Source organism: Eulemur rufifrons, chromosome 21 (genome assembly GCF_041146395.1).
Source record: "Eulemur rufifrons isolate Redbay chromosome 21, OSU_ERuf_1, whole genome shotgun sequence".
Taxonomy (NCBI): Eukaryota; Metazoa; Chordata; class Mammalia; order Primates; family Lemuridae; genus Eulemur; species Eulemur rufifrons.
This window is the reverse complement of record NC_091003.1, coordinates 23132653-23148913: the sequence shown is the minus strand read 5'-3', so window position 1 is coordinate 23148913 and position 16261 is coordinate 23132653. Positions and strand designations below refer to the sequence as shown.

Here is a 16261-nt window from a genome sequence, read left to right as displayed (position 1 = left end):
CCCTGGGCCGGCGACAGTCAGGGCCCCGCCCTGCTGGGCAGTGGGGAGCTGAGCCGCAACCCCGGGCCCTTGTGTTTCGCCTGGGCAGGAGGGTCCCCTGACAACAGCGGGTTAAATAGGAGCCAGAGTCTCCTAATAGAACACCGCAGTGTCTGGGTGTCACTTGTCTTATCAGGAACCAGAAAAATGACAACTTAAATGAAAGATGAAATCGACACACGTGAACACTGCGATATTAACAGCTCAGACGCTGAAATGATGTCACAGAGGTTTGTAAAGCAATGACCATAAAATCCCTTCCATGAGTAACTACGACCACTCTTTAAACAAACAGAAAGGAGAAAATGTAAGAAAATTAAGATACATAAACTCAAAACAAGCACAAATTAAAGAACTGAGGAATACGATCGATGGAATTTTAAAAAGAAATTTCAGGAGCGACTCAAGAGCCGGTAACATCTGAGAATCCGTCACTGGGGAAGGTTTTCCCACCACGTGAGAATAAAGTGAACATGAGGGAGTGAGGGACTGAAGAGCTAGGGACCCGGTTTGACCCGGGGAAAATCAAAGTGGACAATGTGGGACAAATACCTGCACATCACCCTGCACACGGGCACACTCACACACACACACACACACACACACACTCGCCAGGCTGGTGCACATGTAATACTTCCACAAGTTTTCTACTCAGCCACAAACTTTTGCTTATTTTTTGTGGCTTTAGCAATTGGAATTATCTTTTCTGCTGAGCTTTTTTCTTTTTATGTCAAAATGATATACACTGCATATTCTTTTTGGTGAGAAATTGTTAGAATGTTGTCAGTGTTAAGAAGATTGACAGCGCTCCTCATTCAGTACAAACCCTATTTTCTCCTAGCCTCGTGTATTGAAGCGTCATTCGTAATGGCGCTCACAGATCAGGGTCATATGAGATTTGGGCAGTGGACAGAGCAGTGGGGAGACAGGGCTGGCCCTGGGACACTCTGGTCACCATGTCACACGATGGTGTGTCTGGGTCTGGACACCAGGGGACACTCGGGGCCTGCTCCTGAGAGGTATGGGGTGATCAGAGCTGGGACAAGCCACCTGCTCTGCCTGGTGCCCTCTACTCAGGGCACAGCTGTGACCACCTCACCCCCTGGGACCACACAGTCTCGCCCCTGCCTACCCCTGACACCCTCAGGCACAGGGGCCTGACCAGGGCCCAGGGTGGGGGCAGAAAGCTGGGGCTCATTTGCATGGAGGGAGCCTCCCCTCTCAGGGTATGAAGAGGGGAAGGACAGACCTGGGGAAGCTGCTTCAGCTGCGGGCACAGAAGGCAGCACTCGGGACAGTTGCCACCATGGCCTGGGCCCCTCTCCTCCTCACCCTCCTGGCTCACTGCACAGGTGACCTGACTCGGGCAGGGGAAGGGCCCTGGGAAGACCATGGGGCCCTGCACTCTCCTGTTGTCTCCAGACCCAGAATCACCCTGTTTGTGTCTCTCCCGTTTCTAGGGTCCTGGGCCCAGTCTGCGCTGACTCAGCCGCCCTCGGTGTCTGGAGCCCTGGGGCAGACGGTCACCATCTCCTGCAGCAACATCAAGGGTAGTTATGTGCAGTGGTACCAGCAGCTCCCAGGAACGGCCCCCAAACTCCTCATCTATGATAATAGCAAGAGACCCTCGGGGGTCCCTGCCCGGTTCTCTGGCTCCAAGTCTGGCAGCTCCGGCTCCCTGACCATCACGGGGCTCCAGGCTGAGGACGAAGCTGATTATTACTGTTCAGCCTGGGACAGTAGCCTGAGTGGTCCCACAGTGCTGCAGACACAGGGGGAACTGAGACAAAAACCTGCCCCTGCTTTCTTGTGATCACTGTCATGACTGCCTGTGACAAACGCCAGGCAAAAGATTGATTATGGACAACCCCAGAGCATTCACATCTGCAGATCTTCCTCTCAGAGCACAGACCTGCTTTAAATGGTCAAGGACCTTCCAAACCCAGTGACCTTGCCCGCTTTCATATTGTTTTTTGAATCATCTTTATTAAGATATATTATAATGTGTGTATCATAAATTTCTCCCATTTAGAATATACACTTCAAATTTTCTTTAGTATTTATTGCGTTGTGCCACCATTACCATCACATGAATTTAGAATATTTTCATCACGCTACAAATAAACAATTATTAGTCTAATAGCTAGCATTATAAGTGTGGCTTATAAATCCAATTTTTGTTTTCTACATAACTTAGCAGATTAGTGCATGAAAATGTTTATTAGGTTGATTTTCATATATGAAATACATCAAGACACAATTTAGTACTTTATTTATTTTTATTACCAAATATATTCCACTGTTATGTATGTACTACAGATTGTTAAAAGTTTATGAGTTGTTGGACAGTTTGCTTAAGACTTTCCATTTTATGAGTAACGCTGCTGTAGTCATTGGTACACAAGTTTCAAATTTCCCTGTGGACTATGTGTGTATTTTTGTTGGGTTTGGTAGGAGTGGACGTTCAAGGTGATATAATTACTGTTTTTGAGGAAATGTCTGATTGCTTTCCAAAGGGGTTGAACCAGTTTACATTTCCATGAATAATATATAAGAGTTCTAATTTCTCCACATTCTCATTAACATTTGTCATTACCTGTCATTTTGTTTATAGCCACCCCAGTGGGTCTGCTGCGGTCTGTATCTTTAGACTTGATCGCTCTGGTGATGTTGGGGATCTATGCAAACGCCATCCTGCTTCCAGTCACATAGGACCAATGAAGATCTCAGGCCCCTCATGAGTCACTGACTTCAGGCCACTTGGGACTGAGGCCATGTTGAGTCCCACACTCAGCCTGCTCCCCTCCGTGAAGCAGAACATGTGTGTCCAAGAGCAGAGCTCCTCCCACAGACAGTGGAATGGGCAGAGTGAGGTGAAACCTCCATCCCAGGCCCAGAAGATAAAGCATCTTGCAGACTCCACCTACGCTGGGCTCTGCAGCTTCAGGGCTCCAGGCCTGTTCTAGAGCCTGCTCCTGAGCATGCCACTCTGTCACTCACCACGGGGGACACACAGCAGATCCAGTGTGTGTCCCCTGAGGCCTCAGCAGGGGATGTTCCACTGGGAACCGGGACTTGGATGGGGACGTGACTGCAGTGACTTCTCTCTGTGCTCACACGGTGCCAGCATCAGTGGACAAACAGCCCATCAGCATCTAGACACCCTCACGACAGAGAATGCAAAACAGTGTTCTATGAAAAAATAAAACTTCCTTTAGATGGAATAAAAAGAGACTTAATTAAGTGTAGAGGTGGACTACATTGATGGGAAGGATGGAGTTAATCCCAGGTCCACCTGCCAGACCTGAATGGAAGGATCTCTCTGGGTACCTTGAGCAGGGAGGCCTGAGGGAATCAGAGGATCCTGGACATAGTTATCTACCAAAAGATCCTCCGAGTCTGGGAGTCTGGGACATCCTACAGGAATTCTGCACATTTATTATGTTATATCAACGTTCCTGGGGTAAATGATTGAACACAAATTAATGGAAGGCTGCAATGGGCACCTTCTTCCTAATGCTGATTTTTCAAAATTGAATTCCTCAAATTGAGGGGCCTGATGCTCTTGGTTGTTTTTGTTGCTCACCTGCCAGCATCAAACAACGGTAGGATGACAGGAGCAGTCGCCCCCCTGTTTCTTTGAACAGGGAGGGGCACCTCCGTGTACTCCTGACCTTTAAACAACAGACAGAGCTGGTGTTGTAAAAACAGCCTTGTCCACTGGAAATGAGATGATTAAAACGTCAGCAGGTGCAAATTCTGTAGCCCTGATGACTGAAATGAACTTCTCAACCAAGACGTAGAAGAGATGTTCGTCTTTCATTCACTTCACCAGGTGAATTAGATGGAGAATGTCTGAACGAGGAGGACAAAGTAGCACTTTCACGCTCCTTGGTGAGGGTCACTTTGGAAACCCTGGTAAAGCTGGGGCAGCAAAGAGAGAAAGGGAGAGAGAGCCCCGGCTGTTAGGAAGCCCCAAACATATCATGAATCCCCACATGAAGTCCAGGGGACTAAGGCAAACTAATGACGTTAATTTCACATTCTCCATGGCAAAACCTGTCACCACCACTGGGACATCTCCCTTCTTCCCCATCCCCCATGCACTCTCGTACCCTGCTGTACCCACCGTGACCTTTCCTGTTTCCCCTGAACTAGCCCCGCGTCTGGAACTCTGCTACCGTGGACGACTCATTTCATAAACATTTTGTGAGTGGATGGATGCATTCCCCAAAGTCCCATGAGAGCAGATGTCTCACATCTTTCAGGGTCCTGTGCCCCCGCTGTGCTGTCCCATCCACGCACGGTGGTGGGCGGCAAGGGAAAGAGCGTCTGCAGCAGGGGAAGCAGCAGCTCGGACATGCCCAGAGCGGGCAAGAAATGGGAGGCCCAGGAAGGTGAGAGGCCCTGCCCTCCCCCGGCACCCACGCACTGTGGCGTCTGAACGTCTGCACGTTCTACTCTGTCTTCTAGACGGTGCATCTCGTCTAGACACAGTGTCTGCTGCGTTTGTCCCTCAGCGGGAGCCCACTCTCCTCTCAGACCCAGGGCACAGTCACCTCCTTCCCTGGTCACCATGGGAGGGGCTACTCGGGCCTTTACCCCCGGAGCCCTCGGCATCCTCCGCTCACTGCAGCTTCCTCACCCCGGACGCAACATGTTGCCCACACGGCCTCACCTAGCGATCCAGGCGTCCTCCCTGCAAAGGCTGTTTATTCCCATCAGTGTTTAGTGTTTAGGACACAGTGTTTAGTTTTCAGTATGGGGGACAGAGCAGGGTGTGGCCTGTGGACGCTGGGGACTGACATGGACCAGGCTCTCAGGTGACAGCACTCACATGATTCCCACTGAGAGACTGCAGTCTGCACAGTGAGCAGCAGATGGCGCTGTGGGTCTTCTCGGGGTCCCCACAGGGGCACCCACAGCTGTGCCACACCTCAAACTCCCCAAGGCTGGGACAGGGGAGCCTGACACAGACTCAGCAGCTGTGTCCTCTCTGGGTGAGGTCCCAGCACCTGCCTCCTCCCAGGTCCTGCCTGCCTGACTCCTCCTCCACCAGCCCCCACGTTCTGAGCAAGTGCATGGGGCTGGGAGGGGGTAGGCAGTTGGGGGACATTTGTATCCACGGCCCCTCCCCTGTGAGGCCAGTGGAGGGATAAGAGAGACCTGGGGCAGCCACTCCAGTGCTGAAACTCAGGAGGACTGTGTCCACCATGGCCTGGGCCTCTCTCCTCCTCCTGGTCCTCTGCCACTTCTCAGGTAGGGACAGGCCCACCATGTCCTGGGGAAGCTCCCTGGCCTGAGTGAGGCCCCTCTGTCTCAGATCTCCCAGCAGCTCGACTTTTGCCTGTGATTCCTCACTCCCGGATGTCTGTGTTTGCAGGTTCCCTGTCCCAGCCTGTGCCGACCCAGCCGCCCTCCCTCTCTGCGTCTCCCGGAGCATCGACCAGACTCACCTGCACCCTGAGCAGTGGCACTGTCGTTGGTGGCTATCACATATCCTGGTATCAGCAGAAGCCAGGGAGCCCTCCCCGCTATCTCCTGAGGTTCAAGTCTGACTCAGATAAGCACCAGGGCTCCGGGGTCCCCAGCCGCTTCTCTGGCTCCAAAGATGCCTCGGCCAATGCAGGGATCCTGCACATCTCTGGGCTGCAGCCTGAGGACGAGGCTATTACTGTAGTACGTGGCATCCCAACAGTGGCTCTTACACAGTGCTCCAGAGCCAGGGGGAAGTGACACTAAAACCTCCCCTGTGCTCTCCCTGGTGCAGTCACTGCTGCCTGCCTGGGGCCACATCAAGCTAAGGGTTGAATTTCCTTGTTACTTTTTGAACCAGCACCTGATTTTCCTAGCAATTGTGTATGTGAAAATGTGAGGTTTCCATTGTTAGTTAAAATGCCTCACTCTTATCATGTCTATAGCTGAGCAAATGAGTTCTTAGGAATCAGCCCCTTGCAGGGAGATTATGGAAGAGGAAGGAGATGGGTGGGCCCACACTGCTCTCCCAGTCCAATTTTGTGTGTTATAGAAGAATACAACAAGTTGGGTTATTTATAAAGAATAAAAGTTTATTTGGCTCAGGGCTCCACAGTCTTGAAAGTCCAAGTGCACGGTGCTGGCACCTGGTGCTGGCCTTCCCGTCACATTACCCCACGGTGGACGGGGAATCAACAGTGTGACAAGGAGAGATCGAGTCAGGTGGCCCTTCATCCTTTTTATCAGGGTCCCACTCCTGCCATCACCTTCCCACTGCAAGAATAAAGCGGCTCATCCCTTCATGAACGCAGAGCCCTAGTTATTTAATCACCTTTAAAGGCCCCACCCCTTGATACTATTACTTTGACCATTCAGTTTCACCATGAGTTTTGGAGGGTTCATGCAAACCACATGACATGCCCAGCCCAGGGTGCACATCTGGCTCAGAGACATGTGGGGACAGAGAGCCTCTGGTTGGTCACTGGGTCCAGCACCCCAAGCCCAGCTCCGCTCACCAGCTCCAGGGCTGAGGTCACCTCCCCCTGTTACTGCTCATGCCAGCCTGTCTCGGGGGCTGCCCCTCCCTCCTGAGGCTCGGAGGAAGCAGGTGTCTGCAGCTCCAGGGATGCTGGGCAAGCAGAGTCTCCTCACCAGTGAGTCGTGGCCACGTCTGTGACCTGCCAGTGTGCGCAGGACACCCAGAATCCGCCTTCCTCCCTGTCTGAGTCGGGTCCTGTACGAGACACCCTCCTCTGCATCCCAAGGTCACCTGCTGCTCATGGTGAGAGTTCAGTGTGGTGGGGGACACCCAGGGATTAAGGATATTGAAATAAAGAAGATCGAATCCCAAGAAATCACTGAAGAAGGATCAGAGTTACATAGGAAAGCTGTGTTCCCACTTCAGTTTCAGGAAGTCACTCTGGGGACACCTGCCCTGGCCTGGCCTCCCTGCCTCACCCCCTCTCTGCACAGGGACAGACTGAAGGGGTTCTGGCAACGGCTAAGCAGGAGCGACTTCACTGTCCCTCTGTCACCCCCAGTGCAGGGTGTGGCCTCTTTACTGGCTTCAAATAATAATGATTGCCACCAAGGGTCTGCGGCTGACTCCAAAGTCCCTCTCAGGGTGGCCTGAGCTGGGCTAGCCTGGACCGTCCTCTGCTCCTCCCACAGTGACCCCAACTCCCCCCAAGTCCCCAGGTTTCCTGAGCACCGATTCCGGGCTTGGCTCCTCGTCTCCCCTGAGCAGCTGCAGATTCTTCCTCCCGTCACCCCTCTGTGCACAGCCCCTCTGCCACTGAGTTCATTAAACACGGGAACCTGGGGACACTTCTCCCAGGGCACAGCCTGACCCCACCCGCTGCCCTGGCCCAGCCCCCTCTGCTCCTACTGGGCTCACGAGAGGCAGAGGAGCTGTGACCCTCACTGAGCCCGTTCTTGGAAATGTCCCCAGTGAAGCTGGGTTGGCACCAACAGCACAGCACCTGCGGTGTTTGCGTTTCCAGGTGGTGCTCGATGAGGACAATTGTCCCTCCTCAGTGTGGACTTTTTGGGGTATGGTCCAGCTGGGATGATCTGGGGAGGGGAGACCCCTTTGTGCTGTGGACACCTTGCTTGGCTGAGACTGTCACTGACCACGTGTTGATGAGCTCTGCTGAGCATCCCAGAAGCCCAGGATCCTCAGGTGTGCTGGGGACCTTTGGTTAGACATCAGATATGAACTCTTTGGTCCTCAAAGCTGTCAATTTTATTCAGAAAATACGGCCTTACAGAAGTTCAGATTGTCTCTTGTTGGATGAAACATACATGAAACTGACAGAGCCAGCACTGACCCAGGCACAGGTCCCCTGTCATGCACGAGGGAGCCCTGCCCTGCAAGAGCTCCAGCCTGGGTGTTTTCTTACCATGTTTGTGGAAAATCCTCTGAGAGGGAGAAGGACCAGAGGTGACTGTTTTTCTGCTTCAGACCTGTAAGGTCACAGTTGGCTCTAACATTTGGCCTTTGCTGTCAGGAAGCTGAGTGGCCACTTGTTAGAGTGGCCACAAGGCAGGGCTGATGGAGGCTGCCTGGTTCTCTGAGGTTCTCTGTCCCTCCTCTGTGAGGACCTGGTGCCCAGGCTGAATTCCCACTTTGGGACAAGATGCCTCCGTGTGCCCAACATCACAGCCACACACCAAACCCCACAATGACGGAGCCCTGCCCTCCTGTCCCATGACCAGGAACCCCCGGCATTCAGGACGACTGGACCAGATCACTCCACCGTCTCCCACGACACTGTCATGGTGACCAGGGGTAATTTTTCCCACTGGTTTCGGCAACACAGGGTCCATCGCTGGAGTCGCAGCTGGGGTCAGTGCCCTGGTACCCACACGGCCAGGGGATGTGGGGCCCAGACAGGAGAGAGTAAGGACAGGAGGTTTGTCTAAGTGGCCCCCCACGTGCACTACTTTGTCCTCCACCCCCATCATGAGTCCTTGCTGGGTCATGTCCTGTGGATGTTGGGAGCTGAGCAGGGACACTGTCCAGGTGTCCCCATCTCATAAAGCAACAGCACAGGCCCTCTGACCTTTCTCATGTCCCCACAACTGACCAGTCCCAGGTCAAGTCCCAGCCACTCTCGCCCGCGAGACATTGACCTGCAATTCAGTGATCTCAGGAGACGCAGAAAGGAGCCAACAGCGCTCACGGCGGCCTCGTCTTCCCAGAGCAGGTGAGGAGGACGGAGAAGGCCCAGTGATGGAACCCGAGGCTCAAATGCCCGCCACCTCCGGGTGCCTCTCCTCTACCTGCCCCTCCTCAGGTGGGGACCATCCCAGGGGCTCAGCACCTGCAGCCCTCCCCGGAACACACCGCCATGTGAGGTCCCCTTCTGCTCCCAGCCCAGCCCAGCCATTTCCAGGTCATCCCTGGGCACTGCTGAGGGTCCCCCTCATGGGGTCCTCTGCACAGGGGTGCTACCTCTGCCCCCTCCTCTTCCGTGTCCTGGGGGCTGGGATCAGAGTCGGCCTTGCCCTGAGTCAGCTGTGACTCTGCCCCGTCAGGACACAAAGCCACCTCTTAGAGCCCTGACTGCCCCCTCCTGCATCGCCTGACCTTGGACTCTCCTTCTAGCTTCCTATTGGGGCTGCTCAGTGACTGCCCGACTCTGTGGCGTGTCCTCAGGCCTGGGGCCACTTCATGTCTCACATGATACACTCTTAGCGTCCCGTCCCCTTTCCCTGCCCAGTCCTCACCTGCAGGCTGATGACCCCAAACCTTCATCCACGGCCACTGTCCTGAGAAGGGCAGGGTCCCTAGAAAACAGCAGGGGCAGCTACAGTGAGCACGTGGTGCCTCTGGGGAGCCCAAGCAGAGACCCCAGAGCCTAAAGATAGTAAAATCTCTGCTGCCGTAGTTTAAGGAGACAGGGCAGGTGGATCTCTCTGGAACTCTCAATGGATCACTTAACAGGGGTAAGAGTGTAATTTTCAAAATAATGATCACATTGCTTAATAATATATGGAATGAACATGTGTCAATATTTTGTTCAGCTGGTATGTTACCAAGGAGACCGGCGAGATGGTGAAACTTGGCCAATGAGGGTTTTTAAATCACTGCATCTAAACCAAAAGGAAAGGACCTTGGAAGCAAACTGCCTGTGTTGGAGATGAGCTAGTTGACATCCTGCTTGTTAATAAAACCAGAAACTTTATGTTCATCTTCTCCTCTGACAGATTCTGCAAATTAGCACGATTCCATGTGTACGAAGTTTCCCGAGAAGGATGTGTGGGTTTTGGACCCGAGAAGGATGCGTGGGTTTTGGACGTTGTCCGTGTGAACCTTCCCAGCCAGTCTCCCCTGAATGGGCATCTGCATCCCTTCTTCAATGTCTCCTGCATCGTTCTCGCCACCCCCTCTAAGGCAGGGCTTCCACCATCCTGTCCTGCAGCCCCACGACCTCTGTGGATCATGACACCCCGTCAGCAAGCTCCTCGGCCTGACAAATCCAACCTCCCGGATGGCTGGGACCCTGATCCTGCCAGCTCCTTCTCCCCTTGAACCCCAGTCCTCGGTCCCTGGCGGCCCCTTCTCCTGGGTCTCACCCTTCATCCCCGAGCTGCTCCTTCTAGATCTACTTTGCCAACTTCTCCTCATCTTCACTGGAACCCAGAAATGGTCCCTCAGCTCACGTTTGCTCTGATTCCCTCCTCCCCTGTGTTGTCAGGAGCCTCCGTCCCACTCAGAACCCGGAGTGCAGCCGCGGCCCCTGGTCTCTGCCTGCAGTGGTGACATGAGGAAGGGAGGCCCCCGTGAGCATCACACCTTGTCATTCCATCAGGGGCAGCTCCCTGAGGAGGGACAAGGCTGTTCACTGCACAGTGACACACCCAGCGCTGAAAAGCACCCAACACAAGGCAGGTGCCCGGTATCTATTTACCAAACGCAGCCCCGCCTCTCCCCACACCGCACACACTGTGCCCAGACACAGTGGGGCTGACCTGGGGACTCAGCTGTGGCCCTGCTCCTCTCTCTGTCCTCAGCCTGAGGCTTGGGGACAGCCCCCAGGGAGAATGTTCAGGGGCAGGGAGGGGACACGGGCTGCCTCGTCCTCTCTACAAGAGACACTGCCCAGCCTGGGTGAGTCCCTGCTCATTCAGGTGGGAGAAAAAGGGAATCGGAATTCACTGTGACGGTCACGCACGCCAGGCTGGGGCAGATACAATACTTGCACGGGTGTCTAGTCAGACACAAACTCTTGTTTCTTTTTTTGTGATTTAAGTAATTTGAACTATCTTTTCTGCTAGGCTTTCTTATTTTTATGACAAAATAATATACACTGCATATTCTTTTTGGTGATAATTGTTAAAATGTTGTCAGTATTAAGAAGATTGACAGCACTCCTCATTCAGTACAAACCCTATTTTCTCCTAGCCTCGTGTATTGAAGGGTCATTCCTAATGTCGCTCACAAATCAGGGTCATATGACACTTGGGCAGTGGACAGAGCAGTCGGGAGACAGGGCTGGCTCTGGGACACTATGGTCACCAGGTCACACGATGGTGTGTCTGGGACTGGACATCAGGGGGCGCTTGGGGCCTGCTCCTGAGAGGGGTGGGTGATCAGAGCTGGGACAAGCCACCTGCCCTGCCTGGTGCCCTCTGCTCAGGGCACAGCTGTGACCTCCCCACCCCCTGGGACCACACAGCCCTGCCCCCACCCACCCCTGACACCCTCAGGCACAGGGGCCTGACCAGGGCCCAGGGTGGGGGCAGAAAGCTGGGGCTCATTTGCATGGAGGGAGCCTCCCCTCTCAGGGTATGAAGAGGGCAAGGACAGACCTGGGGAAGCTGCTTCAGCTGCGGGCTGGGTGTCCCCACAGGGCCCCATGGACATTCACATGTCATATCCACTCCACATGACAACACTGTGAGCTATGCAAGTGCAGCTCAGAGGCAGGTTCCTGTCCCCACTACCAATGAGGTGACCCCCCCTCCCCACCCGCAGCCCGTGTGCAATTCCTGAGCTGCCACCTGCTCCCACTGTGAAGACCTGAGCAGCAGCAGCAAAGTCAGTCAGCACAGTCAGGTCCCTGCCCAGAGTGACCAGAGGACCAGGGAGGACAGGTGGGGACAGTGACCTTTTGAGGGAAAGAGGATCTTTAGGTTCCTGAGAGGATGAAGGGTGTGGAACTTTCCCACATTGTAAGTCATGCTCTAGGTGACAGATGGAGGCATGTGAGCCCACAGAGGCTTCACTGAGCTGATACCAGACTGTGCTGTGACCGGGTCGATCTTCCCACAGGTTTTCTGTGCCTGTAGCTGCCTCTCACCCCCAGCCATTCACTCCATCCCCTTCTGCAGGTCCCTGAGGCTCCCCTGGAGGGCAGGGCTCTCTGTGCACATCCCATGGTGGCTTCCTCTGGGCCAGGGATGCTCCTCCCTCCCCTGGTCCTCCCCATGTTGCCTTTTCTGCCTCCCCAGGAGAACCCAAACCTCTGAACTCTTGTCCCTCAGGGTCATTGACCAGCTCCTCCCAGCCCTAACACACCTGTCACTCTCAGGCACAGGAAGAGCATCCTGACTTCCCCTGGGGCCCTGGCGGAGCCCGCTCTCCTTGGTCAGTTTCCCCAGACACAGCCCTGCCAGGACCACATTCCTCGCCGCCCCTCTGATCGCGTCTGCTCCTCTGTTCTGTCTTTGCTTCTCCTCTCATAGCAACCTCAGTGCCACACTGACTGTCCAGGACAGAAGGCAGAGGCTGGCTGTCCTCTGTGGAGTAGACGCAGGGATTTGACAACCACCACACATGGAGAAGATTCCCCTCCCACGGGAATCAATGTCATGGGGGATACCAAGTGTCCTCCCAAGTGTCCTTATTTCTCTCCTCCCTCATCCAAGGAGGGTGGAGGTGGGGCAGACACAGACATGACCCATGGCCACCTTCACACCTGAGCATTCACTGACATGGTCCCATTTCCTCTGAGCATGAAATCGCTCTGGAATAAATCCGTGCACTTTCGTCTTTGCAAACGTCCTCACTTATGGACACAATATATGCCTTTCTGGACATTAACCCATGGTGCAAATGTCCTTCCTTTATTTTAAAACTTACACACATTTGGAGCCTGTGACCCTGTCAGAAGGTAAATACTCAATCTTTCCTAAAAACATGTAAAAACATAATTGAAAACGATTTATTACAGGAACAGATGAATGAATAAATAAATCTATAAATATATTGGAGTGAACATATAGATATTAAAGTACGGGAAGACATCTCAGAGTAAACTTGTAAATATTAAATTATAGGGAAATCATGGCAAATCCAGGTGCAACACGCATTTAAAAAATCATGAACAAGTGACATTGGATAAAGTCTGTCTTCCCACCTCCACAGAATCCCACACTGCAAGGTGCATACAAAAGTTTATGAAAATTATCGATTTATGTCCCCAACTTTGTCAAACAAAAGATGAACCAGCGTCAAATACAAGGTGGATAATCTGGGTGATGTCAGAGGTTGGAGGGGAAAGTGTGACACAGTCACCTGGCAGAGGGACCTGAGAGGGACGAGGACGCTGACGCTGCCTCCAGGGCCCAAATCCTCCAGCCGTGGCGAGCTGGCAGCAGGTTCTCCGTCCTCAGCCCCGACAGACCCCGGCGTGAGCGCAGCACAGCGTCGGGTCCCCCAGCTCCGCTGGCGCCGGGCAGAGGAGAGGACGTGCCTCGTGAGTGTCTGTTTCACACGTGCTCGCGTAGCTTCTCTCATAAATAAATGACAGGTTTTCCCGAACACAAAAGCAGCTTCAGGGTCTTCTGTCCCCACGGAGGCAGCGGAGGCCCCTGAGGTTCCGTCTCCGTCCTCCAACTCACTGTCCACACAGCGCGCCCTTGACACAGCACAGCCCACGGCGAGGGACTGCAGAGCTTTGCTTTCACATTGTCGCCTGCTCCACTGCCTGTTACCCGGTTGTCCCCACTGGAAGAAGCAAACTTTCATCCCAGGACCCAAAACAGGCTCTACATACTGTGTCCTAGGGCGGCAGCCGTGACACCCGCTTGACCTGCACACGAGAACCACACACTGACATCGACCCTGACCTTCCCCTCGCCCAGACAGCCATCGATCGCCAGCCCTGCAGAGTCTCTCTCCAGACCCCTTTGCACCCACCTGGTCTACCGACGCTCCCTCCTGCCTTCATGGCACTGGCCGGCGAAGGGCTCTGGTGAAACTGTCCCCTGACTCGCACCTGGGCCCTCCCCTCCCTGCCCTCAGGGTCCTTCTGCTCTCAGGGTGTCTCTGACGGTGGAATCTGGTACCTGATCAGAGCGCTGCTCCCTCGTTCTCAGGCCTTTCCGTGCTGGGCTTGCAGCCCCGGTCGTGAGGTCCCTCCTGGAGAAGGCGGAGCCCTCCCCTCCCTTCCTTCCACACAGCCCATTCTGCTGTGACATTCACACCTCCAAGGACAGAACGGGAATCAGGATGTCTTCACCAGAGTAGTGGCCGTTGGACCAGCTGGACAGCTTTGGAGGTTTAAGTGCAGGGAGCACAGGATGCTGAGCAGAGACCCTGGGACAGTGGCTGGAATTGTGAGGGGTGGGGGTGGGGAGGGCAGAGTCCTGAGCACCAGCCCCTTCCCAGGGCCGCTGTGCCTCCCGCGTCCACCAGAGGGCGCTGTGGTCTCAGGGCCTGCTCAGGCTCCCCAGGGCCTCAGCTGTCTCCCCTGCCCCACCTGCAGGTGTCCCTGTGTCCTCTGTGTGGTGTAGCCCTCCCCCTGGGACAGTGTCTCCATCTCTCAGCCACAGCTACTGTGAAGTCTAAGGTGGGGCTTGTGCAGCTTCCAGAAAGGAAGAAATTTGCATGGAGACCTCCCACCCTGGGCATTAGGATGTCAGATAAGGAGGGTTGGTGGGCTCAGTCCTGGCTATCAGCTCAGGAAACACAGCCTGGGGTGTCCCCACCATGGCCTGGGCTCTGCTTCTCCTCACCCTCCTCGCTCACTGCACAGGTGGCTGCCTGCAGGGAACTCAGGGAGGGCTCTGCATGTCACCTGGGAAGATGGTCTCTCCCTCCTCTTTGGAAACAGGGTCTGGTCTGTTCTCACTGATCTCTGTGTCTCTCCCGCTATGCAGGGTCTTTGGCCAACTTTGTCCTGACTCAGCCCAGCTCTGTGTCGGGGTCTCCAGGGCAGAAGGTCACCATCTCCTGCACCCGCAGCAGCGGTAGCATTGGCAGCTACTATGTCAGCTGGTTCCAGCAGCGCCTGGGCAGTGCCCCCACCACTGTGATCTACGAGGACAACAAAAGACCCTCCGGAGTCCCCGATCGGTTCTCTGGCTCCATCGACAGCTCCTCCAACTCTGCCTCCCTGACCATCTCTGGGCTGCAGTCTGAGGACGAGGCCAACTACTACTGTCTGTCTTATGATAGCAGCGACAGTCACACAGTGCTCCAGACCATGGGGAAGTGAGACAAGAACCCTCCAGAGCATCCTCACCCTGGCTCTGCCCTCAGCCTGTCCCCACCAGGGTGTGCAGCTCTTCCCTGTCCCTCCTCAACACTTGAGTTGTGTGTGTCTGCTGACAAAATACCAATTTGTCCTTCCATATCTTGAAGGCTGGTCATCGAATATCATTAGAATCAGTCCGCAGTGTATATGTGTAGTTTCAAACAGAATTTCTGAAACACAACACAAACACAAACAGTTAAAGGATAACATCCAGTCATTCTCAAACTCTTCTAACAAATAGCAAGGGTGAGAATACATCCTAACTCATTCTATTAAGTGAGCATTACCTGATATCAAATCCAAAAGCATTAAAAGAAAAAGAATATTAATACCAATAGCCTGTATGAATATACATGAAAAATATCTTAGCATATACTAGCAAACTGAATCCAGCAGGATATTAAAAGGATTGTGCGTTATGAACAAGCATGATGTGTCCAGGAATGTAAAGGTGGTTCAATAAAAGAACATCCAACTCCATAACACGACATTAATAGAATGATTAATGCAGGAACCTGATCATCTACATTGATGCAGAAAATATTTTGACAATAAAATAAGAACAGAAGCAAACTTCCATATTTCATATATATATCTATCTTAAACATTATATATAATAAATATAAAGACATTTTAGGTAACACTCAGAGCTTATATTGTTTTCAATTGTAAAAGACTGAAGGTTACCTCCCTTAAATCACAAGCAGGACAGAAATGTTCTTTTTTTCACCATATCTATTGAACATTCTATTGAAAGTGAAATCAATGAGAAATTAGGCAAGAAAACAAGCAAAATTCTCTGATGTTGGGGGGAAAAAAGATAAGCCTATTTCCATCCCCAAATGATGAATCATATATTCCTAAACAATTTATTAAATATCACAGTTAATTAATACATTTGTGAGATTTGAAGAATATAAAATAAACATGAAAAATTAAGTTATATTTCTATACATGAGTATTATACAATTTAAATAGGAGATTAAGAGAAAATTTCAACTTAAAATAGCATTAAAAATCCTTAGAGGCCGGGCGCGGTGGCTCACGCCTGTAATCCTAGCACTCTGGGAGGCCGAGGCGGGTGGATCGCTCAAGGTCAGGAGTTCGAGACCAGCCTGATCAAGAGCGAGACCCCGTCTCTACTAAAAATAGAAAGAAATTATCTGGCCAACTAAAATATATATAGAAAAATTAGCCGGGCATGGTGGCGCATGCCTGTAGTCCCAGCTACTCGGGAGGCTGAGGCAGGAGGATGGCTT

At 52.9% G+C, this 16261-nt stretch overlaps 1 gene segment (V, D, J or C); it reads left to right on the top strand.

Annotated features, from left to right (window-relative positions):
* Positions 1-1345: 1345 nt before the first annotated feature.
* Positions 1346-14259, top strand: LOC138401630 (immunoglobulin lambda variable 1-40-like). The segment is given in 7 exon segments: positions 1346-1391; positions 1500-1790; positions 7578-7608; positions 8814-8869; positions 13087-13220; positions 13786-13850; positions 14232-14259. Coding segments are annotated over 7 exon segments (651 nt in total).
* Positions 14260-16261: the final 2002 nt, after the last annotated feature.